The sequence below is a fragment of the Lipotes vexillifer genome, unplaced genomic scaffold (genome assembly GCF_000442215.2).
Source record: "Lipotes vexillifer unplaced genomic scaffold, Lipotes_vexillifer_v1.1 scaffold1312, whole genome shotgun sequence".
Lineage (NCBI taxonomy): Eukaryota > Metazoa > Chordata > Mammalia > Artiodactyla > Lipotidae > Lipotes > Lipotes vexillifer.
The window spans coordinates 840,479-866,841 of NW_006786207.1; the positions used below are offsets into that span (position 1 = coordinate 840,479).

The 26,363-nt window shown below is 42.8% G+C and overlaps 1 protein-coding gene across 4 annotated transcripts in view; it reads left to right on the top strand.

Moving 5' to 3' along the window:
• NOS1AP (nitric oxide synthase 1 adaptor protein) overlaps positions 1 to 26,363 on the top strand; it is a 314,198-nt gene that overhangs the window by 256,694 nt on the left and 31,141 nt on the right. For all 4 annotated transcript variants that reach the window (XM_007458420.1, XM_007458419.1, XM_007458421.1 and 1 more), the window contains exons 5-6: positions 8,208 to 8,316; positions 18,795 to 18,936. In XM_007458420.1, coding sequence (XP_007458482.1) covers positions 8,208 to 8,316; positions 18,795 to 18,936 — 251 coding nt within the window. The remainder of the gene's footprint in view (positions 1 to 8,207; positions 8,317 to 18,794; positions 18,937 to 26,363) is intronic.

Below are 26,363 nucleotides of genomic sequence, written 5' to 3' on the forward strand. Positions count from 1 at the left end.
TGTAGCCTCCAGTGCTGGGTCACCTCAGGCCAAAAAATCAACAGGGAGGGAACTCAGTCCCACACATCAGCTGACAAGTGGATTAAAGTTTTACTGAGCTCTGCCCACCAGAGCAACACCCAGCTCTACCCAACACCAGTCCCTCCCATCAGGAAGCTTGCACAAGCCTCTTAGATAGCCTCATCCACCAGAGGGCAGACAGCAGAAGCAAGAAGAACTACAGTCCTGCAGCCTGTGGAACGAAAACCACATTCACAGAAAGAAAGACAAAATAAAAAAGCAGAGGGCTATGTACCACATGAAGGAACAAGATAAAACCCCAGAAAAACAATTATATGAAGTGGAGATAGGCAACCTTCCAGAAAAAAAAAATCAGAATACTGGTAGTGAAGATGATCTAGGACCTTGGAAAAAGAATGGAGGGAAGGATCGAGACGATGCAAGAAATGTTTAACAAAGACCTAGAAGAACTAAAGGACAAACACCTAGAAGAACTAAAGAGCAAACAAACAGAGATGAACAGTACAATAATTGAAATGAAAAATACACTAGAAGGAATCAATAACAGCATAACTGAGGCAGAAGAACGGAGAAGTGACCTGGAAGACAGAATGGTGGAATTCACTGCCATGGAACAGAATAAAGGAAAAAGAATGAAAAGAGATGAAGACAGCCTAAGAGACCTCTGGGACAAAATAAAATGCACCAACTTTCACATTATAGGGGTCCCAGAAGGAGAAGAGAGAAAGGACCTGAGAAAATATTTGACGAGATTATACTCGAAAACTTCCCTAACACGGGAAAGGAAGTAGCAACCCAAGTACAGGAAGCGCAGAGAGTCCCAGACAGAATAAACACAAGGAGAAACACAAGGAGAAACATGCCAAGACATATAGTAATCAAACTGACAAAAATTAAGGACAAAGAAAAATTATTAAAAGCAATTATTAAAAGTTCCCTTAAGGAACTCCCATAAGGTTAACAGCTGATTTCTCATCAGAAACTCTACAAGCCAGAAAGGAGTGACACAATATATTTAAAGCGATGAGAGGGAAGAACCTACAACCAAGATTACTACCTACAACCAAGATTACTCTACCCGGCAAGGATCACATTCAGATTTGACGGAGAAGTCAAAAGCTTTACAGATAAGCAAAAGCACCACCAAACCAGCTCTACAACAAATGATAAAGGAACTTCTCTAAGTGGGAAACACAAGACAAGAAAAGGACCTACAAAAACAAACCCAAAACAATGAAGAAACTGGTCATAGGAACATACATATCGATAACTACCTTAAATGTGAATGGATTAAATGCTCCAACCAAAAGACAAAAGCTCGCTGATAGGATACAAAAACAAGATCCATCTATATGCTGTCTACAAGAGACCCACTTCAGACCTAGGGACACATACAGACTGAAAGTGAGGGGATGGAAAAAGATATTCCATGCAAATGGAAATGAAAAGAAAGCTGGAGTAGCAATACTCATATCAGATAAAATAGACTTTAAAATAAAGAATGTTATAAGAGACAAGAAAGGACACTACATAATGATCAAGGGATCAATCCAAGAAGAAGATATAACAATTATAAATGTATATGCACCCAACGTAGGAGCATCTCAATACATAAGGCAAATGCTAACAGCTATAAAAGAGGAAATCGGCAGTAATACAATAACAGTGGGGGACTTTAACACTTCACTTACACCAATGGACAGATCATCCAGACAGAAAATTAATAAGGAAACACAAGCTTCAAATGGCACAATAGGGGCTTCCCTTGTGGCACAGTGGTTGAGAGTCTGCCTGCTAATGCAGGGGACACAGGTTCATGCCCCAGTCCAGGAAGATCCCACATGCCACGGAGCGGCTGGGCCCGTGAGCCATGGCCGCTGAGCCTGCGCGTCCGGAGCCTGTGCTCCACAACGGGAGAGGCCACAACAGTGAGAGGCCTGGGTACCACCAAAAAAAAAAAAAAAAAAAAAAAAAAAAAATGACACAATAGACCAGATGGATTTAGCTGATATTTATAGGACATTCCATCTGAAAACAGCAGATTGCACTTTCTTCTCAAGTGTACATGGAACATTATCCAGGATAGATAACTTCTTGGCTCACAAATCAAGCATCAGTAAATTTAAGAAAATTGAAATCACATCAAGCATCATTTCCACCCACAACACTATGAGATTAGAAATCAATTACGGGAAAAAAAATGTAGGAAACACAAACACGTGGAGGCTAAACAATATGTTACTAAATAACCAAGAGATCACTGAAGAAATCAAAGAGGAAGTCAAAAAATACCTAGACACAATTGATAATGAAAACATGATGATCCAAAACCTATGGGATGCAGTAAAAGCAGTTCTAAGAGGGAAGTTTATAGCAATACAATCCTACCTCAAAAAACAAGAGAAATCTAAAATAAACAATCTAACCTTACACCTAAAGGAACTAGAGAAAGAAGAACAAACAAAACCCAAAGTTAGTAGAAGGAAAGAATTCATAAAGATCAGAGCAGAAATAAATGAAATAGAAACAAAGAAAACAGTAGCAAAGATCAATAAAACTAAAAGCTGGTTCTTTGAGAAGATAAAATTCATAAGCCTTTAGCCAGACTCATCAAGAAAAAGAGGGAGAGGACTCAAATCAATAAAATAAGAAATGAAAAAGGAGACGTTACAGTGGACACTGCAGAAATAGAAAGCATCATTAGAGACTTCTACAAGCAGCTGTGTGCCACTAACATGGACAACCTGGAAGAAATGGACAAATTCTTGAAAAGGTATAACCTTACAAGACTGAACCAGGAAGAATCAGAAAACATGAACAGACCAATCACAAGTAATGAAGTTGAAAGCGTGATTAAAAATCTTCCAACAAACAAAAGTCCAGGACCAGATGGCTTCACAGGTGAATTCTTTCAAACATTTAGAGAAGAGCTAACACCCATCCTTCTCAAACTCTCCCAAAAACTTGCAGAGGAAGGAACACTCCCAAACTCATTCTATGAGGCCACCATTACCCTGATACCAAAACCAGACAAAGATACTACAAAAAAGAAAATTACAGACCAATATCAATGATGAATATAGATGCAAAGATCCTCAACAAAATACTAGCAAACAGAATCCAACAACACATTAAAAGGATCATACACCATGATCAAGTGGGATTTATCCCAGGGATGCAAGGATTCTTCACTATATGCAAATCAATCAATGTGATACCCCATATTAACAAATTGAAAAATAAAAACCATATGATCATCCCAATAGATACAGAAAAAGCTTTTGAAAAAATTCAACACCCATTTATGATAAAAAAAAATACTCTCCAGAAAGTGGGCATAGAGGGAAGCTACCTCAACATCATAAAGGCTATATATGACAAACCCACAGCAAACATCACTCTCCATGGTGAAAAACTGAAAGCATTTCCTCTAAGATCAGGAACAAGACAAGGGTGTCCACTCTTGCCACTGTTATTTAACATAGTTTTGGAAGTCCTAGCCATGGCAGTCAGAGAAGAGAAAGAAATAAAAGGAATACAAATTGGAAAAGAAGAATTAAAACGGTCACTGTTTGTAGTTGACATTATACTATACATAGATAATCCTAAAGATGCCACCAGAAAACTACTAGAGCTAATCAATGAATTTGGTAAAGTTGCAGGATACAAAATTAATGCACAGAAATCTCTTGCAGTCCTATACACTGGCAACAAAAGATCAGAAAGCGAAATTAAGGAAATAATCCCATTCACCATTGCAACAAAAAGAATAAAATACCTAGGAATAAAGCTACCTAAGGAGGTAAAAGACCTGTACTTAGAAATCTATAAGACACTGATGAAAGAAATCAAAGATGATACAAAGAGATGGAGAGATATACCATGTTCTGGGATTGGAAGAATTAATACTGTGAAAATGACTATACTACCCAAAGCAGTCTACAGATTCAATGCAATCCCTATCAAACTACCAATGGCATTTTTTACAGAACTAGAACAAAAAATTTCACAATTTGTATGGAAACACAAAAGACCCCGAATAGTCAAAGCAATCTTGAGAAAGAAAAACGGAGCTGGAGGAATCACGCTCCCGGACTTCAGACTGTACTACAAAGCTACAGTAATCAAGACAGTATGGTGCTGGCTCAGAAACAGAAATATATACATCAGTGGAACAGGATAGAAAGCCCAGAGATAAACCCATGCAACTATGGTCAACTAATATATGACAAAGGAGGCAAGGATATACAATGGAGAAAAGGCAGTCTCTTCAATAAGTGCTGGGTGCTGGGAACTCTGGACAGCTAAATTTAAAAGAATGAAATTAGAATATTCCCTAACACCATACATAAAAATAAACTCAAAATGGATTGAAGACCTAAATGTAAGACCGGACACTATAAAACTCTTAGAGGAAAACAGGAAGAACACTCTGTGACATAAATCACAGCAGGATCTTTTTTGACCCATCTCTTGGAGTAATGGAAATAAAAACAAAAATAAACAAATGGGACCTAATGAAACTTCAAAGCTTTTGCACAGCAAAGGAAACTATAAACAAGACTAAAAGGCAACCCTCAGAATGGGAGAAAATATTTGCACATGAATCAAAGGACAAAGGATTAATCTCCAAAATATATAAACAGCTCCTGTAGTTCAATATTAAAAAAACAAAGAACCCAGTCCAAAAATGGGCAGAAAACCTAGATAGACATCTCTCCAAAGAAGACATACAGATGGCCAAGAAGCACCTGAAAAGCTGCTCAACATCACTAATTATTAGAGAAATGCACATCAAAACGCCAATGAGGTATCACCTCACACCAGTTAGAATGGGCATCATCAGAAAATCTACAAATAACAAATGCTGGAGAGGGTGTGGAGAAAAGGGAACCCTCTTGCACTGTTGGTGGGAATGTAAATTGATCCAGCCACTATGGAGGACAGTATGGAGGTTTCTTAAAAAACTAAAAATAGAATTACCATATGACCCAGCAATCCCACTACTGGGCATATACCCAGAGAAAACCATAATTCAAAAAGACACATGCACCCCAGTGTTCATTGCAGTACTACTTACAATAGCCAGGTTATGGAAGCAACCTAAATGCCCCTAGACAGATGAATGGATAAAGAAGATTTGGTACATATATAGAATGGAATATTACTCAGCCATAAAAAGGAATGAAATTGGGTCATTTGTAGAGACGTGGATGGACCTAGAGACTGTCATAGAGTGAAGTAAGTCAGAAAGAGGAAAACATATATCGTATATTAACGCATATATGTGTAATCTAGCAAAATGGTACAGACGAACCGGTTTGCAAGGCAGAAATAGTGACACAGATGTAGAGAACAAACGTATGGACACCAGCATGGGAAAGGGGAGGGGCGGGGTGGTGGGATGAATTGGGAGATTGGGATTGACATATATACAGTAATATGTATAAAATAGATAACTAATAAGAACCTGCTGTATAAATAAAATTAAATTCCAAAAAAATAAAAATAAATATAAAAATAAACATCATAGTGTGAGATAACGTGCTATGGTAAAGGTGAACCCAGGGACATTCAGCAACCCAGACTTGGGGGCAAGGTGGGCAGGGAACGCTTCTCTGAATCAAGTCTTCAAGGATGCCAGAGGTGTCACAGCAGTTGCAAAGGCAGGCAGATGTATGCACCTGGTTCTGAAGGGCTCTGTAGGTCAGGCTCCTGGAGAGAGATGAAAGCAGAAACATAGATACTCCATGCTGAGGAGTTTGGACTTGGTCTGAGGGCAGTAGGAAACCTTTGAATGGTTTTTAGAAGGAAATACTAGGATGTAGTTTGTGTTTTCAAAAATACTACTTTGCTAGCTATATAGAGAGTGGCTTGGCAGTAGGTGAGGTAGGAAGCAGAGAGACACTAGGTGAGTTGCAAAATTCCAGGTGAACGGTAGGACCTGTGGATTAAGGCAGTACTGTGGAACTGAAGGAAAAAGTATATTTCAGAGCCATGTCAAGGAGGTGGGCTGCAGAGAACTTGGTCATGAGTGACAGATATTGGAGAACAAGGGAGGAAGGAGTCAAAGGTGTTGCCCAGGTTTCTGGCTTGAGTGGACATGGCGCCTATCATCGAGAGAGGGCTTGGGAGAAGGAAGGCCATGTTTGCCTGAGAATTACAGGGGAGATGATTAATTTAGTTGGGGAACGTGAGGAATTTGAAGCTTGAGAGAAGATCAGGGGTGTGTGTCCAGAAAGACTGGCTGGGTGGGCCTGGAGCTCAGGCAGGAGATGCTGAGGTGCAGTTGTTGGCTTGTCCCTTCCGTGTTAGGTGGACACTTTGGCATCATTAGAAGGATCGGGTACTCTGTGGTGCGGGCCCGATAATGTTAGATTAGCTTTCTTAGAAGCCACGTTAAACAAACACAATAACGTCTGTTTCAGCATCGTTCAGAGTTGGTGGACACGTGAGATGAACTGAAATGACTTTTAGCAGAGTTCAGCAGAGAAGCTTTGGTCCCCACGGTGAGCTTGGATTTCTTCTGGGGATTGTTCGCCTCTCTGTATCACTTCTGTTTTGAAAGTCCCTCTCAGACTTCTTGGGGTCCTTGGTAAGAATCTCAGTAAAAAGGCTACTTAGAGGCGATATCGGTAAGGAGAAGTAAAAAACACTTTACTCATTTCATCTTCCCAGTAACACTGCAAGGTGTTACTATTAAAAGTCCCATTTTACAGATAAGAAAACTGAGCCTCTGAGGGTTCCCTGGCTTACCTTATGGTAAGGGGCACCGTTGTGGATATGACTCTAAATCCTGTTCTCTCTGTGCTGCACAGAAAGACTGACTCAGACATACCAGGCCTGTGAAATCCTGGGATGGAAAAGTTTTGTTTTCATTAAGGAAAAGATTCTGGGGGGAAATCATGTGTCCCCAGGGTGTTTATCAAGAGCAACACTCTCCTCAGTGCTCAAATCAGTATCCCTGATACTCCCCTCCCCTGCCCCATGTTGACAGCACTCAGACTTGATGGCTCTGGTGGTACCCTGTCCTAGGGCCACCTAAGAGTCAGCCATTAGGGCCCTGCTTATAATTTTCCCCTTTTCCTGGCCTTTCCTCTGCCTCTACCCCCACCGCCCACCCACAGCAGCCAGAGGGATTCTTTAGTCTAAAGCATCAGGAAGTCAATCCTCTGCTCAGAAGCCTCTAATGGCTTCTTGTCTCACTTGGAGTACAACCCCTGACCTTCAAGGTCTCCTGTGTTCTGGCCTTTGATTGCTTCTCTGATCCTGTCACTGACCATACTCCTTTGACTTGAGCCACGCTGACCTTCTGGCCATTCCTTGAATGCTTAGAGCGTCTTATAAACACCACCTGGCTTTGAAACTTGCTGTTCCCACTTTCTGCACTGCTTTTTGCCCACGTAGTCCAGTGACTGGCACCCTCACATCATTAGGTCTTTGCCTCTCTTTGAGGCCTTCCTGCTAACCACCCTGTCTAAAATAGCAGCTCTGTCATGTTCTGTCCCTTATTTTTCTTCATGGCACTCATTTTCTATTTGTTTATTGATATCTCCTGAACATGAGCTCCATGAGTTCAGGGGCTTTATATGTTCTGTTGCTTGTTCCTCTGGCTGCTGGGATAGTGCCTGGCCCACGGTGTGCACTCAAGGGGATTGGTTGACTGATGGAATGAATACATGGAAGCTGTGGACTTGATGGAGTGGGACAGAAAGTGAAGTCACTATCACCGAGGGACTTACAATAATGAAACAGAGTGTCTCCCAATGTGGTTAGCATTGCTGGTTCCCTAAGTCTCCTCATTTGGAGGTAACTGTGAACAGGTATTAGGAAAGCTCCCCACATTTCCCTGGCTTAGATGCAGATTTATTGCTCTGATAAGGATGGGATTGCTTTTTTCCGTCTAACGTACAAGTTGCCAGGACAGATTTACTAGTGATAGCGTGGGGTCCATGTCCTACCTGTGTCCACCCTTTCACATCTGGAGGTCACTCACTGGAATGTCAGTGTTTGTGGAGCCCATGGAAAGTGCCTCCTGCATTGTGGCTTTCATAGGAAGAAAGCTTTCTCTAAGGACTTGACTTGAGTGAGCTCTGTCTGTAGAGTGTCCTTACACAGAGGTTTCCTCATTGGAGATTTGAACCTAATGCCATTTTCAGTGCATTTTTCTGTTGTTCTTCCTGTAGGATCTTCTACGTCTCTCACGATTCCCAAGACTTGAAGATCTTCAGCTATATCGCTCGAGATGGTGCCAGCAATATCTTCAGGTGTAACGTCTTTAAATCCAAGAAGAAGGTAAAGGGGCTGTCGTCTCCTATTTTCCTCTGATGGAACCAGATTGCCCCTAACATTGACCCATCTCCCTGTTGATAGGCAAGATTTGGAGGTGGCTATTTTAGTGCAAGACATAGGGGAACTCTCTCACTAGTCTGTTATTGCTTCTGTATAATGCAATTCTCTTTTAGTTTCATTTGAACTTTGTACATAGTTTTATGCGGACAACTGGAGAGATCTTGACCATTGGTTAAGGGCTGTGCAACAGGAGCAGGCAGACAGCTCCAGGAGTGGTGCTCACCTTGATGTGCGGTAGAAAAGAAGATTGCCGCTAGCTAAGGTGACCCTTCGTCATAATTCTGTACACTGTTCAGCGGCCTACAAACATGCCATGTGGGATCTAGTTAGATTTTGTGATGTTGCTTGTCCTGGATGATAATTTTGCAACCATCCTTAATGTATAGTAACCTTGATGCTTGAGTAAATGCAACTTCTGCAGTTCTGTAGAGGCATGCTTCCTCTCTGTCATTCCTCCAGGAGTCTAACACACAAAACTGGGGTTTGGAGACGTGGGCTCTAGCCCCTCTTCTGCCCCGGAACTCTGAATGATGTTAATGAGGGTCAGTATCCCCCATGGGTCTCAGTTTCCTTGTCTGTAAAATGAGGAGGAGAGTCAAAACCAGCATTTCTTAAAATGTATCCTGTAAAACACTTGCCATCCAAAATGTTTCATGTTAAAATTATTCAACTTAAATGTGCTGGGAAGTCCTAAAGTCAGAGAAATCCCTTTAACGCAGCATTTCTCAAACTGAATTGGCCGTGGAATCATATTTTTTCCATGTATAAGTGTTAATATCCTGGGAACTACTTTACTATAGAGGTGACTTTGGAAAGCACTATTTGTGTCTGAAAGGTCCCTTACAGGTGTGCAATGGTAAGGTCCCAACCATTCTAGACATAAACCACTAACCCTGGCTTTCTATGAGGACTCCTTCGAAATTCTCTCCTGCTTGTCCCTTCTTTGATGCTATGTGATATCTTAATGCATCTTACGCCGTAAGACATCTTTAATAGATTTGTAGGTACCTTGCCAAGTGGGGATAATAAGAATGAAAACGTGACAGGGTCAAGATTTACTATTATATGTGTCCTGTTCCCCACCCTAGCTCCATAAAGAGAATTATACTTTGCTGATTTAGCCTCTTCCTCTAAGGAGATTTGTGCCCTTACCCACCTATTCCCAAGCTTTTTAATGCAATTCATGGAATTGGATGGAAAGAGCTAGAACTGGAAAGGTAGAAGGAAAAAGGGGCAAGTTGCCCGATTTCACTTTTAGATGATAGTACAGTTGAGAGGAAAAAAGTGAAAGTGGGGTGAAGTTGAGCTGCATATTACAGAACTGATAGAAAGAGTAGGAAGGAAAGGGAGAGAAAGAAAAACCAGAGGGGCTGGAGATGAGAATTCAGGGCTTGGAAGAGTGAAAAGCACTTGTGTGGCTTTGAGGTGTAGTGGATCTAGGGAGGAGAGGAAAGGAAATACAAAGTGTTCCTGAGACTTATGAATTGGATCGTCTGTAATGGTCTTTGACAGATACAACTGAAGACTAGGATTCCCTTTAATTCATTTTGAGTGTTCTACTTTACATCTGACTTTAGTTTTGTCCAGAGACTGGACCCTGTGGACCTTGGAATTTATTAAAGTTACAAATGGCACATTTTAATTTACAAAGTGCTTTAATATTTAATCTTACTTGATCCTTGCAGAAACCTACATGAAGTTAAGACAGGTAATTTTCATGCCCAATTTTACGGATAAGTACATTTAAATTGAGGCTCAGAGAGATTAAGTGACTTGCCCAAGGTCCCATGAATAGGCATTGGCTAGAATCAGGGAGACATGCAGAACAAAAGGATTTTGAGCAGGAAACCTAGGTAAAGGCGATGGTTATATTTGCTTTGCCATCCGATCTAGTGTGGCAATGCAAACTCAGTGGGGTCGTCCAGTTCTTCCGCCAAAACCTGAGTCTAAGAACAATGCCCATTGGAACTTTGATCTTGAAGCGAAGGACAGAATTAAGTTTTTATTACCCAATGACAAAGGAGTAGTCATCTGGTTCCCTATCATATCAGTGTTTTCCATGTTTCATAGCTCTCAGAGCTAATCCTGATCTCTGGCTCTTTTACTTTCTATATCCCTTTTACCCTCACCTACTGAGACTGTAACTGGTTCTCAGGCCCTTTGCTGGCCTGTAGCCATGCAACTGAAGGAATTGTTTCCAGACAGCCTGGGCTGTGAGCCCCATGGCCGCTGAACTATAGGTGGAAGGGCTAGCTTCCAAGCCAGGAAAGAGAAGTGAATTAATTAATCGTTCAGCAAAGGAAGCACAGTTGGGGAGGGGTGGGGAACACGTCTGCGAGGTTTTGCATGCTTATCCTGGTTAGTCTCCAGATCTGGTGATTTACTTTCTTGTAAAGCCCTTCTGGTTTGGAGAGGTAATAGTTAGCTTGGGAAGGAGTTTTAATTGGCACATGATAGGAATACTTAAGAGGCGAGGGGGAAAGGACTAAATACTCTGAGTATAAGTGTCTTGCAGGGATGTTTCTGGGTTGCTGGAGGTCAGTATGGTGGTCTCTTGACTGGAAGCCAGCGGACCTGGGTGTTCTCCAGAGCCCTCGTGTTGATTATAGCATAGAAAAACCTTGTATGAGCTCCTTGCTAGGTCAAGGCTTGGTTATTGCTGTTCATGTCACATCACGTCCCGAGTGGGTACTCATGGCACATTTCCCATGACAGGCTTCTCATGTGGGTCATCCTTACCTTACAGTTCACCATGGGGGAACAGGATTGTCTCTTCTGTTGGGAGAGAACATGGGTCAGGTGTCTCAGCTTGCCTGGTAGAGGACCTCCCTGTACCTCGCTCCCAGCACAGTTGTTATTCTATACCTATGGATCTTCCTTTAGTCACCTATATAGCCAATGTGGTTCTCATCTTGGGAACTTTAATCTTGAGCTGATTTTTTTCAGTTGGGCTTTCATCAGAAGTTAGATAGCAGAATATTGCAGGAAGATAACATACTACCAGCTATTCATCTGTTAGTCTAGATTTTCCAAGTTTTAGCCTTATATTAAGTCAAATGATACCCAATCAGTTTTGGTTACTTGCTATGTGCTCATGACTGTTCTAGACTCTTTATATGAATTATCTTACTTCATTCCCTCAGCAGCCCTCTGAGGTATAAGGACCGTCATTCTCTTCATCTTATGGATGGGAAAATGGAGACTTAAGCGACATAATTCATAATGAGTGGTGGAGTCAGAAATGAACCCAGAAAGTCTGACTCTGGAGCTCATCTTTTTAACCACTGCATTATATTATCTTCATCAGGAAGTTGCATAACTGAGGAGTAGCTTTGTTCTCCAAGACCTACTTGTAACCAGATTCTACTGTAATTGTTACTGGGGTATGAAGAGCTCCTTAACTCTGAACGGCCCAAGTCTCTTTGACATAGATTTTCCTTTTTTTCTCTTAGTATCTTTGTTTGGTCAATATTGACTCTATTTTACAGTGGGAGAAAGAAAGGGCCCAGGGATGTAAGTTACCATTGGTCACACAGTGAGTCAACATTGCCACTGAGATAAAAACCTAGCTTCCTGCTTCCTAGTCCAGAGCTTTGGCCACTTAACTCTGTTACACAAAGTTCATAAGAGATACATGAGTCTCTCTGGATTTGAGTTTCTCTAGCCACTAAATAAGATGAAAGGCATCTCGGGGATGCTGTTTTTTATATGTGGAGTGAGATGGTCTTCAGGAAACAAGTTTTGTGTGACTGGGAAGGATCACCAGGGTTGTGGTGGGGAGGTCCCAGCACTCTTCAGACTAGTGCCAGAAAGGAAGGGTAGGAGAGGGTCTTTTCCTTGCCCAGAACATTGGAGACATTTCCTGATAACATGGCTTTCCTGTTTCTCCTCCTTAGGGGATATAATGACAGTATTCGTTTGCAAGGCCTTTTGACTCCTGTGAAGCCTCTGTGTGGTCTCTTGACCTCTCCAGTGGAGTAGCTGACCCGCTCCTGTCATTTTCTCCCAGCCCCAGGAGGATGTGGCTGTCTGCCCTGATTAAGTATGACTGTACTTATTAGCACATCAGTGCATCATGAAGTGTTGGTGATTAACAGGAGCCACAGGAATCTCCCCCATTATCTTCATGAAATTGTTCTGCCTGCAGTCACAGCTCAGTTGGTTTGGGTTAGGAGAAATCATTTCCTCCATAATGCTGTCACCATCAGATTAGGGGCCACAGTGGAGAAGTTTAGCTGCCCTTAAGAGCTTGCGATGGATTTTGAATGATGATGTCAGTCATATGCTAAAGAATAAGTCACTTTCCTGGCCAAGCTCAAGAAATGGAGGAGAGATAGGTCCTAAATTTAGGGAAGCAACCTCTTTTTTTATATCTTAAATGTTGAGGTGGGGTTGGGCTGGGAAGTCAAAAATACAGAAATCGAAAGTTTCAGAACTGATCTAGTCCAAACCTCTCTGTTAATGGAGAGGAAATCAGTACCTGGAAAAGTGAATTAACTTGCCCATGGTCACCTAGCTGGTTACTGACAGTATTAAGGTTATAACTCGACCTTCTTTTCTCTATGGTACTGTGGTTCATGAACTAGCAAGAGTACAAGTGAAAACCCAGCATTCCATTGGAAACTGTAAGGTCCACTATCTCCTGTCAATGCTGAAAGTCATACCCACTTTGAAACTAAACTTTCCGCATAGTAGCAATATTCTAGTGTCCAAGGCATTGCCTTGATCAAATTATATGATCAAGGCCATTAAAGAACCTGTTAGACAGAAACCTAATCCATCTCCCATTTCAGAGGCTTAGTTTGTTGGATCTTCCTCTGTGTAGAATTCCAGATATATTTTCTTGCTTCAGCATTGCAGATTCTATAGATTGAGATCATTTGGTAGATATAAGCTTAAATCTTTTACTAAGGTTCATAAAACACATTAAAGAAATGTGACCTTCAGCTCTATTTTTGTTGAGATTCTGTGCTGGTTAAGGTCAAGAGAGGGGCACTGTACTCTCTTGCTGTGGTAGATGAAAAGAATTGTAAACTTGTGAGTTGTCCTAGAACTGACTTACTGGGCTGTAGTTCCTTAGAATGCAGAAGCACTTGGCAGATAAATCTCAAGTTCCCAGGAGATACAGGGTGGCGGAGGAGGGGGATGCACACTGGAGTAGAAAGCTAAGTTTACACTAGGAAAGGCTAAGTAGACTAAGCAAAACACTTACTTGTAAGAACTGTGCCCCCAATCTTCTCTTCATTCTCGGTCATTGTCATCGTCACCTTCTCCATCATCATGTACACCTTGCATTTTGAGCTTTTTCTGTTCACTTTCCTTACTTATCTGATGACTCCCCCACTCGCCGCAACTGGAGAAAGCCCGCACGCGGCAACGAAGACCCAACGCAGCCATAAATAAGTAAATAGATAGATAGATAGGTAGGTAGATAGATAGATAGATAGATAGATAGATAGATAGATAGATAGATAGATAAAAAATAAAAATAAAAAACCTAGTAAATTCCAGAGAATGCCCATATCCCGGAGCTGGAAAGGGCCGCCTTCCCAACATGCTAATTATTTGCTCTGCTTCATACCTGGCTATCTTCACAACTTTAAAGCCCCAGTTTGATTTGCAAAGATCAGGAGGTATGAGCACCTGCTTCGTGATGACCCATGGGGCCCGATGGAATGGGTTCTTCTTAAAGCTTCTCCCTCTTGAGTTAGTTATGGTTTATTAAAATAAGTTCCAGCATGTGTGATTCCTGCATTCTGAGGTGCAGGCAGAATCACTGTTCTTGCTTAGAAGGCCGGAAGGCCCAGTTACCACGTGGGATAGACCTGGCAGGCAGAGGCCAGCATGACGATGCAGGGAGAACCTGGCACCAGTGAGGGGAGGGACAGCCCCTGCCAGGTGCAGGCTGGCCCTCCTAGCCACCTTCAAGTAATATTCTCCAACAAGGTCCTTATATAGAATCTTCTAAAAGTAGACTTTTTACTGGTCAAGGAAGGGGAGCCTAAAAGGTCAAGGGCCCTCTGAATTCACATAGCCATTTGTGAGAGAATTAGGAGCCACCCAGCCTCTTCTAACTGCTAGAGTGGTGAGTGGGAAGGGCTGTTCTTTTACATGTATATAATCATTCTGTAAAGCAGATAGGGTAGCTTGATTATGTTTTGAAGTGAGGAGGGCTCTTCATAAAACACGTTACTGTGTCCTTTTACTGTGAATGGAAATACAGCCTTCACATTAAACAGGAGTGAAGGATAAATCGAAATTAAATCATTTAGCACTGAATGTGCCAATCTAGAACTCTTACTCAACAGTTTCCTCACAGCAGAAACCTTTACAACAAGCTCAGACCAAAGATGATTTGGCCCAGTTCCTCTCTGTTGCTATGGGGACAGAGAGGTGATGGCTTTAGCCCTTTTGATGTTAACATACCTACATAAGAGACAGTTCCCTTCATGTCTTCACATTTCTATTATTGATAAAGTAAGCCTAGCCTTTCCTGAACTACTGTTTGTTTTATGTCTTAATTCCCCTTTGGTACAGTGAATTCCATATTCAGAATGAAACATTTCTTGAGCACTTGGTACATGCCAAGTACTGTGGGAGGTGCTCTCATATATGTTAGCCATATATTTATTCCTCTGTGTGGCTGAGGAGAGGCTATAAACATCAGTGATTCACTTTTCCATTGAAGTTACAGAGATGTTCTGCAGAGCAGCTCTGGTAGAGGGGGCTAGGAAGGAAATGGGAGACCAGAGAGGTGGGAGTCATTTCTAACATAGGGAAGTCAGGACCAGTGAACCCTAAGTCTGCATTTTCTCCTTTTTCAGGGGAATCAGATAGCGGTGAGGGTCAATTGCTTGTCCTAGTAAATGTACTAAAATGTGAAAATGACACACGGAGAGTACAAATATTAAGCATTAAGACCAGCCACTTCCTTACGACCGTTTTGGGCTTGTAAATAGTTGGTTGAAACCGGTGGGTGTGTGTCTTACATTTGTCCTAGATGAAGGTGGCAGAATAGAGATTTGAGCTGGGTTCCAGGTTCTGCAGATGCTCAGTCCTGAGTGTATCCCATCATCCACTGTCAGTGTGTGATGCATGAGAAATGCAGGTCCTCTGAAAAGTCATTTCCCACCAGCTATATCCTCATACTTCAATCGGAGTGTTTCCTTCCAAAGAGAAGTTTAGAGATCCTGTCCTTTCCCCTGTTAATTCCTTAGACTCAGGGACACTTGAGTCCCTTTCATTTTTTAATATTATCTTAAAAGTTAGTTAAGGGAGGTATCTGTGACTTACAGAGTTGGGGGGATTTGTAACATGTCCTCCTTAGGAGAACCTGAGATTTTGTAGCAACGCATGTGGTAGTAAATTTGGAATTTTCTGTGTGAGTATATATTTTTTATAAATTTATTTTTATTTTTGGCTGTGTTGGGTCTTCGTTTCTGTGTGAGGGCTTTCTCCAGTTGCGGAGAGCGGGGGCCCCTCTTCATGGCGGTGCGCGGGCCTCTCACTGTCACGGCCTCTCCCATTGCGGAGCACAGGCTCCAGACGCGCAGGCTCAGTAGTTGTGGCTCACGGGCTTAGTTGCTCCGCGGCATGTGGGATCTTCCCAGACCAGGGCTCGAACCCGTGTCCCCTGAATTGGCAGGCAGACTCTCAACCACTGCGTCACCAGGAAAGCCCGTGAGTATATATTTTTAAGAGGGAAACTGGGTCTGTACTCAGGTAATAATACAATTGGGAAAAGACTAACTCAGCCTTTGCAGATACTTATGCAGTATGATTTATCTGGGTTAATTTATGGAAGATAAGGAAGTAATGGAATTAAATATGGAATCTCTACCTATCATTTAGACTTACCATATTTTAGTTCTAGACCTCCCAAATTTGTCCTTTTCTGCCTCTTGTAAAGATGTATAAGAGAGCAAAATTTCCGAAAATCAGAAGAAGGGAAAGGGGAAAGGCTCTGTGTAATGGACACTGGCTATATTTGGTAGGTAGACTATAACATCTCTAAGGTTTGGTAAACTGGTAGTAAGCTTTGCTGTAAAAGATTAACCACAGGCAGTCTGCTCTTATTCTCGTAAAGAGAATAAGTAACAACAGATCTAAGGAGGCCTGGGGGAAGAACACTCTTGAGTGGAACAGAATCTTCTTTTTCACCTGAGGGTTGAGCTTCCTGGCTCAGCCTCCTTCTCAGAGCACAGCTTGATTGCCAAAGGAGATGTGAAAGATGTGCTTGGCCTGGAGTGGTTAGGGACTGTGCCCTCTAAGTGACACTTTTTTTTTGTTTTGTTTTGTTTTTGCGGTACGTGGGCCTCTCACCGTTGTGGCCTCTCCCGTTGCGGAGCGCAGGCTCAGCAGCCATGGCTCACGGGCCCAGCCGCTCCACAGCATGTGGGACCTTCCAGGACCGGGGCACGAACCCATGTCCCCTGCATCGGCAGGCGGACTCTCAACCACTGCGCCACCAGGGAAGCCCATAAATGACACTTTTTAAATATATTTTGGGAGTGAGAAAGGTGGGGGCTTCTTGCTTAAGACCAGTGCCTGCTGTTCCTCAACTTCCAGTGCAGACAGAGCGGTTATCTCTTAGATAGTACACACTTGTAGTGTGAGAAGGGGCCTAAGCCTGCCCTTCGGTAAACAGGAGGAAGTTAAGGTTGGATGTATGGGACAGAGGCTCTGATCCATCACTGGGTGATGGGGGATCCCACAGAAGTTACTCATCTCTTCCTGCCTCACTTAAAGATCTCATCATCCAGACACGTCAGGATGTTCCAGGTGAGAGATCAGTTAAGAACATCCCTGGAGTTTGCATCATAGGCGAAGAGAGGTTTGTGCGCTAAGGCGGTCACTTCTAGGAAGTGGTTTGAGGAGCGTCAGGAGGAGTAGAAGTGGACTGAGATCTGAAGTAGGCCTGTGATGGCGATTGGCCAAGATGCCTTTTTATCTTAACGTGAATACAGCAGCCTGAAATGAAAAGGGAGAACACGGAAGTAATGCCAGGCTTGAGGAAATAGTAAGGGTAGCGACTTGGGGACCTACACCTAGCAGAGAGTGAATTAGAGCAGTAGTTCCATACATGGGATCCAAGGCCCTTAGGGATTCATGAAGATAGTAATAGAGAAATATGAGCTAATTTCAATATTATGAATAGTGTAAATGAATCATACGTTTATCCTCAACAAGGCCTTACAGGCTTATCAAAACATTGGACTCTGCGTTTGTCTATAATTGCATCGGTTTGCTGATGAGTAGCTCTACTTGACTGCTGACATTACCTTGGGGTTTTTTTAATGTGTGGGGTGAACTGATGGTGTCATTAGGTAGTCACAACTGACCTGACGTCAGATCATCCAAGATGTGATTGATCTTAGACTCAAGGCATGGAGTGACAGCCACAGTTAAATGCAGTGCAGTCTATGGTGGCAGAGTGTTTGGGGACCACTGGTGTAAAAGGAGTAGTGACCTAAGCTTTCCCAGCCTGAGCTCTTAAACTCTTCATAGCTCTCACTGAAGTCATTCAGTAAGTCTTTGAAAGAATGTGAAAACAGACCGATTAGCAAATTATAATCCGTTATCCAGTTAGAAGACCATGACCTGAAAACCTTGCATGTGGTTTTTCCTCATGGCCTATGTGGGCCACTTGAGACTCCTTCCAGGAACAGGCTCTTTTGTCCTGTCTTCTGCTGTCCTAATAGTGGAATACTGGGAGCTAGGGTTAAGCTCAGTGCTTGGGCAGTTAGAGGAAGAGGTTAAATAGCAAGAAAAAAGAAAGAAAGAAAAGAAAAAAAAAGAAAGAAAGGAAGTAACCAAAGAATGCACCCAGTGAGAGACATCTTTAGAGCAAGGCTGGGAAGCTCGCCTTAGATACCGTTGGCTGCCAGTCGTGTTCCAGGGAACTTGGACTCTAGGCCTCAGCTGGTTCTGCTGTTTAGACCATGGCTTCTCAACCCTTGGTCTGCAGGAACACCAGGGAAACCCACCGCTTCCAGCAGAAAAAAAAAAAAAAAACATGGCTGAGTTACTGTTAGTGTGATGAACCCATGGAACATTTGATAATGGTTGGCAAAGAATTCTGAAGCATATCAACCACTTTTGACAGACTTGGGAGGTGGAATTGGGCTAAGTCCAGAATTGGGATGTTTGCTATCTGTCCATTCTGTTGACTGATGGTTTCAGAACTGTGGTGACATTTTCTTTTTTCTGGAGTATTTCAGGAAGGGAAAATGTCTTTGCATTCTTCTTTGTGAGTATGTGCACATCCAAACAACATTAGGTTTTTCCATCTCTTTCCTTTGCCGGCTTCATGGGTTTCTGTCTGCATGCCTCTTGCACATCCTCTCCTACCTCGGCCCTCCTTGTGTCCTTATAGAGGGTCTCCACATCCTCCCTTCTCCCCTTTCCTTTCTCCTTCCCAGAGCCAAGCTATGCGAATCGTCCGGACGGTGGGGCAGGCCTTCGAGGTCTGCCACAAGCTGAGCCTACAGCACACGCAGCAGAATGCCGACGGCCAGGAAGATGGGGAGAGTGAGAGGAACAGCAACAGCTCAGGGGACCCAGGTAGGTCACTGCTTTGGTGTGGATGAACAGGCAGGTAGACACACAGCGTGGGGCGGTGGAAGTGAACGGTGGCCCAGGAATGGGGATGTTCAGGTGGGGAGCGGTCTGGTTTTAATCTTGAGCCAATCCCCAAAAGAAGCCTGTTTCCTCCTGGTTCACAGATTCAGAATGTGGGGCTATTTCGCCGGCTGGGTGACTTCCTCCGGAGAGGTGGGGAGAAGACAGGCAAAAAGATTGAGAGAATTGGTCAGAGAATCAAAGATTTCTTTGGGATATTTCAGCCCAGTGAACAGTCCTAAGGATCAGCTTATCCTGGCTAGATTTTTGGACTCTGAAAAATAAATTTCTTCTGAAAACAATTTCCTCCACATTCAAATTCAGTTGTCTCCCCTCCTCCATCTTACCAGGACCAAGTCCTTAACTCCGAGAGTCCTCTTGGGGGCGTGTGTGTGTGTGTGTGTGTGTGTGTGTGTGTGTGTGTGTGTGTGTGTGTGTGTGTGTGTGTGTGTTCGTGCGTGCAGGCAATCAGTTCACTTAAAAAACATTTGATTTTCTCCGTTTCTCTCTATATTCCAAATTTTCTTTAAGGAACGTGTGTTACTTTTATAACAGAAAATTAAACATATTTAAACTATCAAACAAAGAAGCATTTAAACTGGATATCAGGAAACACATTTTAAAGTAGAGTTGTTTATGCTACCAAGTCAGATCCCAAAGAAAATTACCATACAAAAGCACCTTCATAAAACAAATTAGAAAGAAGATAATTATAGTTATCTAAGTAGGTTTTTTTTTTCCTATTTCTAAATTCTGTAGTTTTATGAACCCTCAGTGTGGACATTATTCCAATATCTCCAATCTTCAAGTCTCATTAAAAGTCAGGAATAAGACAAAGGTGTCTTTTATCATCTCTATAATCTAACAGTAAACGTGGGGGGAAAAGTATGAGTATTAGGCAAAAAGTTAATATGGTTTATACATTTTTATGTGGAAAACCCATGAAAATAAACTGAAAGCTATTAGAAATAAAAGAATTTAGTTAAAGAGGTGAGGTCCAATAAATACATATGGATAACTATGGTTTTCTGTTCCAACAATAACCAGTTGGAAGCCATAGTGGAAGAAAATATCCACTAAAATAACAATTTAAAAAGATAAAATGCCTATGAATAATCATAATAAAAATATATGAAGAAAATCATAAACAATTGGAAAGTTCTTTGTTGGGAAATCTCAACATCATAAAAATGTTAATTCTCCTTACATTAATCTATAAATTTAACATTACAATACAAATTTTTAACAGCGAAGTAGGCACCTTGGTACGCTATCATATTCAAAACTTATGGGATACAGATACAAGAGTGCTCAGAGGAAAATCAAAGGCTTAATTATTTACATTAATAGATGATCAATCATGAAAATCAAATTAATTAAACATTCACTTCAAGAAGTTAGAAAATAGAAGAAATCTCACACTGAAAAAGGCATTATCGCAAAGTGGTGAAGAGTAGAGACTCTTGGTTTACATTCTAGCTGCAGTGGTTACTGGCTGTGTGATTTTGGGCAAGTTCCATAACCTCCCTGTGCCTTAGTTTCCTCTTTTAGAAAAAATAGAAATAACAGTAGTGCCTACCTCATAGAATTTTTGTGTTGATTAGATGAGCAGATACATTTCAAATGCTGAGTCTGGTGCTTGGCACATGGTAAACACCAAATACATGTTAGCTATTATTATTTTAAAATATGGGAAAAAACAAGAATAGAAAAAATCCTGGAAGAGATGAGTGATGACAGAGGAGTGGCTTTCCAGGTACAAAAACATATTATAAAGCCATAATAGGTAAAACTGTGCTGATGCATGAATAAGTGCGTGAATGGATCAGAACAGAAAGCTCAGAAATAAACCCAGACACACATGTTGTCATAGTGTGTGATAAAGGTAGAATCCCTATGGAGAAAAATGTGGAAATCATTAATTTTGAAAATTCACATGCTTTGACCCCCAAGTTACCCTCAAATTCCCTTCAAAGAATTCATGTTAAGGGTAAACCCATACATGTATGAAGTAATGCATACATAAAGTTACATAAGCAAAGAATTTGTTATAAAAGCAAAAAATCGGAAATAGCAAGAGGGGACTTTAAAATAAATTATGGTTGCAAATAATGGGATATTACACAGAGTTGTTGTACTCTATGAACTGACAGAAAGTCACCTCCAAGATATTTTGTTGAATTTAAAAAAGAAAAGGTGTAGAACTGTGGATATCATACGCTACCAATTATACTGTAGAAAAATGTATACATGTAAGTGAAGGTGTGTGTGTATATATATGTATATATACATATACACATGAAACCATATATATGCCTACTCTGCATAGAACAGCTCCAGAATGATACACAAGACACTGGTAACTGTGGTTCATTCTGCAAAAAGGAACCAGGTGGCGATAGTGGGAGAAAGATGTACTTTTCATTATACCAGACCTATAGCTGGCCATGTTGCTCAGAGAACAGAAGCTGATCTGCTCCCTTCTGAACTGGAGGATTTGCCCTCAGAGCTGCTAGCTGGAAAAGATTGATACCTTTACGTTATTAACTGTTCTTTGGTAATGCCCTGCTCCCTTGTTGGTGGAGAATCATAGCTAAGCCTCAGAGGCTTTCAAACCCACGGTACCACTAGCAGCCAGGATGCACATATACAAAGAAATTCTAATCAAAAAGTAAAGGGCATTGTCTCTGGTGAAGCCATTTATTCCTGGAGTGAAAGGAGTTGGACATAGGGAGGTTACCTAGAGGTTGAGTGTTTGAACTGTGTTCTTATCACGGAACTCCTGTCTGTGGAGCTTGATCTAGCCTCCGAGCACCTAATCAGAACTAACTTCTCAGCCATTTGCTAAAGAGGTCAGGATGGTATGGTTTGGCCTTTTGGAGAGAAGAGCTGGATAGCATTTCATATAGACTATTGTGAGGGGTAGGTCTTCTTTCGCTCCTGCAGTGGGAGCTACTCCTTCCTTCCCCTTCTAGACCCTGCAGGGGTCTTCTGGGTGGGGGTGGGTTGATATGATTTCCTGTGATACTAGGCAGGATTCTCTCTGGGGGTGAGTAGAGATTCCAGTAGGGATCCCTTCCTATCCTTTTCTCCATCTTGTCTTCTCCCACTCCTCCCCTAGCACCCTGAGTGTATCGTGTACCCTCCAGCTGTTGTCAATGCTGTTCCATCTGCCAGTGGTTCCTGCATTTACCCCACGCAGCCATTCTACTTATCCTTCACTATCCTGTCTTCTGGGAAGCCTGCCTTCCAGCTTCCACTGTCCCATTCTCTTCCTCTCCCCTTCCCGAAAATTTAAACACTTTTTTCCTCCAGGTTCCTATGTTCTTTTCACTCCTGGCTGATGATGTTAACATTAGCATTTAGCCCACTGTCTACCAGATACATCGTGTCCTCCTGTCTTCAGTAGAGTGCAAGCTCTGGGAGGGTAGGGACTGTTCCTGGCATAATAAATACTTGTTGAATAAACTGGTAAACATGGTCAGTGATTGTGGCAAGGGATGTGTGTCATTTTAGTCATTGTCAACAGCATTTATTCAGTGCTTACTCTGTGCCAAAATGAGCATGGAGAGTGAGTAGAAATTTCAGCAGGGAGTGACTTCTAAACAGTCCCCTTGATGAAGAACGATGACCTTGGTTGGGGGGAGTAGGTAGAATTGAGGTGATATAGCCTAGAAGGTGAGACTGGAGGGCTGAAGAGAGTACTGATGGTGATGAGTGATGGTGGCTGAGGCTGCAGATAGACACCAACGTGGCTACTCTCTTCTGACTAACAGGTGGTCAGCGTCGAGATAATGGGCCCATCAGCTACATGCACCTCTCCTTTTATAACCTGTTTGGTGATAATTTTTTCAAATTACAGTAATATACGTGAGATTTCAGCTATTTGGCACCTTCTGTATACCATTCTCCCTAAGAAGAATGTAACTGATGTTCTACATGTAGAAACATCTCGGTTCATTTTAGGGAAGTCTGTCAGGCCCAGCGTAGTTGCTTCAGAGTTTAAGATGTCAAAACACTGAGTGTATCTCTTTAAGGAGGTCAAACACGGGTTGGATATGCTCTCCATATATCGTATTGGCATCTCTGCAGAGTAAAGGGAGTGGTAGGGGCTCTCCCCAACTCATGTAAGGGAGAATCTGGCCTGTGGAGTGATGTAAATTGTATTTTCCAGGGAGAGAGAGAGAGAGAGAGAGAGAGAGAGAGAGAGAGAGAGAGAGAGAGAGAGAGAGAGACAAACACACACACAATGTAAGGGAGAATCTGGCCTGTGGAGTGATGTAAATTGTATTTTCCAGGGAGAGAGAGAGAGAGAGAGAGAGAGAGAGAGAGAGAGAGAGAGAGAGAGAGAGAGAGAGAGACACACACACACACACACACACACACACACCACACACACACACACACACACCATTTTAAGGAATTGGCTCATGTGATTGTGGAGGTGTGGCCAGTCCAAAATCTGCAGGGTAGGCTCCAGGCTGGAAATCCAGGAAAGAGTTGCAGTTCAAATCTAAAGGTGGTCTGCTGGCACAATTCCCTCTTCTTACAGAGAGGTCAGTCTTTGTTCCGTTAAGACCTTCAACTGTTTGGTTGAAGCTCACCTACATCATGGAGGGTAATATGCTTTACTCAGAGCCTACTGATTTAAATGTTTACTCTCATGCGAAAAATACCTTCACCGCGATATCTAGAATAATGTTTGGTCAAATATCTGGGCACCACGGCCCAGCCAAATTGGCACAGAAAATTAACCATCACAGAAATGAGAAGGCAGTGTGGCATGATGGAGAGAGTGTTGGACCAGCAGACTAGAGAAGCAGCTGAGAGTTTGGGTTCTGGCACCTGAACAGCTGGGCTTGAATCCTAACTCTACCACTTCTCAGCTGGGTGATCCTCAGCAAACTTTATAGTTTGCCTGGATTGTTCTTATCTGCTAGGTGTTGGGAGATAATGCATGTAAATCAGCATCATGCCCAGCATGTAATACACTCTAAATACACATTAGCTATTAGCCAGTTCTCCAGTTCAGAGTCTCAACTACGTGACCCCATCTGTGCAGTGGGGGCAGTGGACAAGAAGATCTCTGAAGTCCCATGATTTTATGACAGATCCACGTTAAATGATTAATCAGGTGCCCTCTGAATGCGGCGTAGTGCCATTGCCGTGAAGTGAAACCTACTTTGAGTATCAGTGCTCAGAATTCTACAGATCTGAGATGGGAAATGTTTTCTTATCAAGCCCCATAGTCACTTCCCTTTTACAGCCCCACTTGCTTCCATACTGGTCTATAAACTGCTAGGAACGCGTTCCTTTTTGCCGTAAATTCTTCACCCAGAAGAATTTATTGACTCCATTAGGATTTTTCTCTGTAATAGGGCACCTTGAAGCTCCACAGTGGAACTGTTGGTTGGCAGGTTTTCTTTTCCTTTTAACAAGAATCTTGCTTCCACATTAGGGAGCTTTCATTTAATGCAGTGTTTATCTTTCCAGTGGAGCTGCCCCAGGCAGGCCGTTTGTTACGCAGAAGAAACTTGTTTACTCCGGAGGGATTGGAAAGTGCGGAGGCTTTGCTATCTTCTTTGATGTCTTGTCAGCCCTTTCCCTTCTGGGTTTCGGGAGTGCTTTTAATGAAGGTCCTCACTTTCATTGTGTGTGCTGCCTCTCTCTTTCTTTTTCTGCCTGCCTTTCTTTCCTCCCTCATTCTTCCCACCATTCCCTACCCTGGGGGAGATTTATCTTTTGTATCTTTTGGCAGCAGCTGCCCTTGGCCAGTACCCGGGGCTCAGAGCCAGGTGGGGCCGCTGCCCCTGTTCCTCTTGCCTTGCTTTGCCCTGTGCAGTTTCTTTGACTCCTGGAGAGGGTTTCCCGGGAGAGAACCCGTTCCCCTGGAGGCGTCCCTCTTCCCACGGCAGCAGACAATCCAACGTGGGGAAGGGCTTGGAGCCCTTTGGAGATTAGAGCTTCTTAGAAATAAAACTCTTGCCATCTAGACAGTGAGCAGTGGATTCAGGAGTATTTACTGTATACCTGTTACATCTGCTGGACCTGAGCATCTGGCTTATTCGAGCAAGCACACCACTGACCTTGTGTCACTTGCACACCTGCTCTTCCATCTCATCAGGCCACCACTGCCTGATCCTTTGGTTCTCCTTAGTTTCAGTTCCCTTCCTTCATTCAGCAGATGTCTATCAAGTTTCCGCATATGCCAGGCTCGATTCTGGCGATACTGTGAACAAGACAAGGTTCCCGCTGGCGGGGACCTCACACTGAAAGTTGGGGTGGGGGATCAAACGGATGACAAACAAGACCATTTTAGGGGATGTCGATGCAATGAAGAAGATAAAGCAGGGTGGCTGAGACTACAGGTGGAAGCAGTGAGCCTGCTGGGAGACGAGGTGGTGCAACGGTTAAAAGCACCAAGCCTGGAGCCAGACTGGCAGGCTTTGAGCCCCAGCTCCAGCCTTACCAGCTATGTGCCTCAGTTTCTTTATCTGTCAAATGGGGATAATAATAGTGCTTCACTCTCAGGGTGGTTATAAGGATAAATGAGTTAAGACATGTAAATCCCTTAAACTAGTGCCTGGAACACAGTAAGCACTATTTGAGTTTAAGCTATTGCTGTTGCAATTTTGAGGCAAAAAGTGGCCATTTCAAGTACTTTTGGACTGAGCTGATAATCCTTTTTTTTTTTCCAACCATTTTATTTTGAGGTATAATTGACACGTAAAAAGTTCTGCATTCATCCAACAGTACCTGTCCATTTTGCCCTATGACGCCGGTCCATTACACATCTGTGGTCCCCAGACTTGGCCCCAGGCTACTTTGCCATTCAGCAGCCCTTCTGCCTTTCCCGTATCCCCAGTTTCCGTCTTGGTGGACGATGTTCTTCTCCCGTCTGAGATTAACCTTTTCACTGCCTCTGCTTTTCCCCTCATCTCGCCTCTTCCTAAACCCTGAGCCATCAGCTCTCTCTCCTAAATCATCACCTGAATCTTCTACTGTGCTGACTTTTCCCCCCACTGCAAAGAGATAAGGTCAAGTCTTTTCCATCATAAAAAAAACCAAAAATCAAACCTTCCTTGTCCCTGCATCTCCCCCAGCCTATCTCTTTCCTCTCCATAGTCAAGCTTCTTGTGAGACACATTTATACTCATTGTCTACGTTTTACCCCACCCTCGCCATCAGCCCTTCAACCTCCAGTGATCTGGTGTCTGCTGCCTGCCGTTCCTTCCTGAAACGACCAGTCCAGGTCACTGAAGGGCCACCTAGTCGGCAACTTGAACCAGCCTTTGTCTGCAGTGTGCACCACTGGGAATGAAGCACTCCCCTTCCCCAGCTCCTGGGGCCCCCCACCGCCACCCCGCACT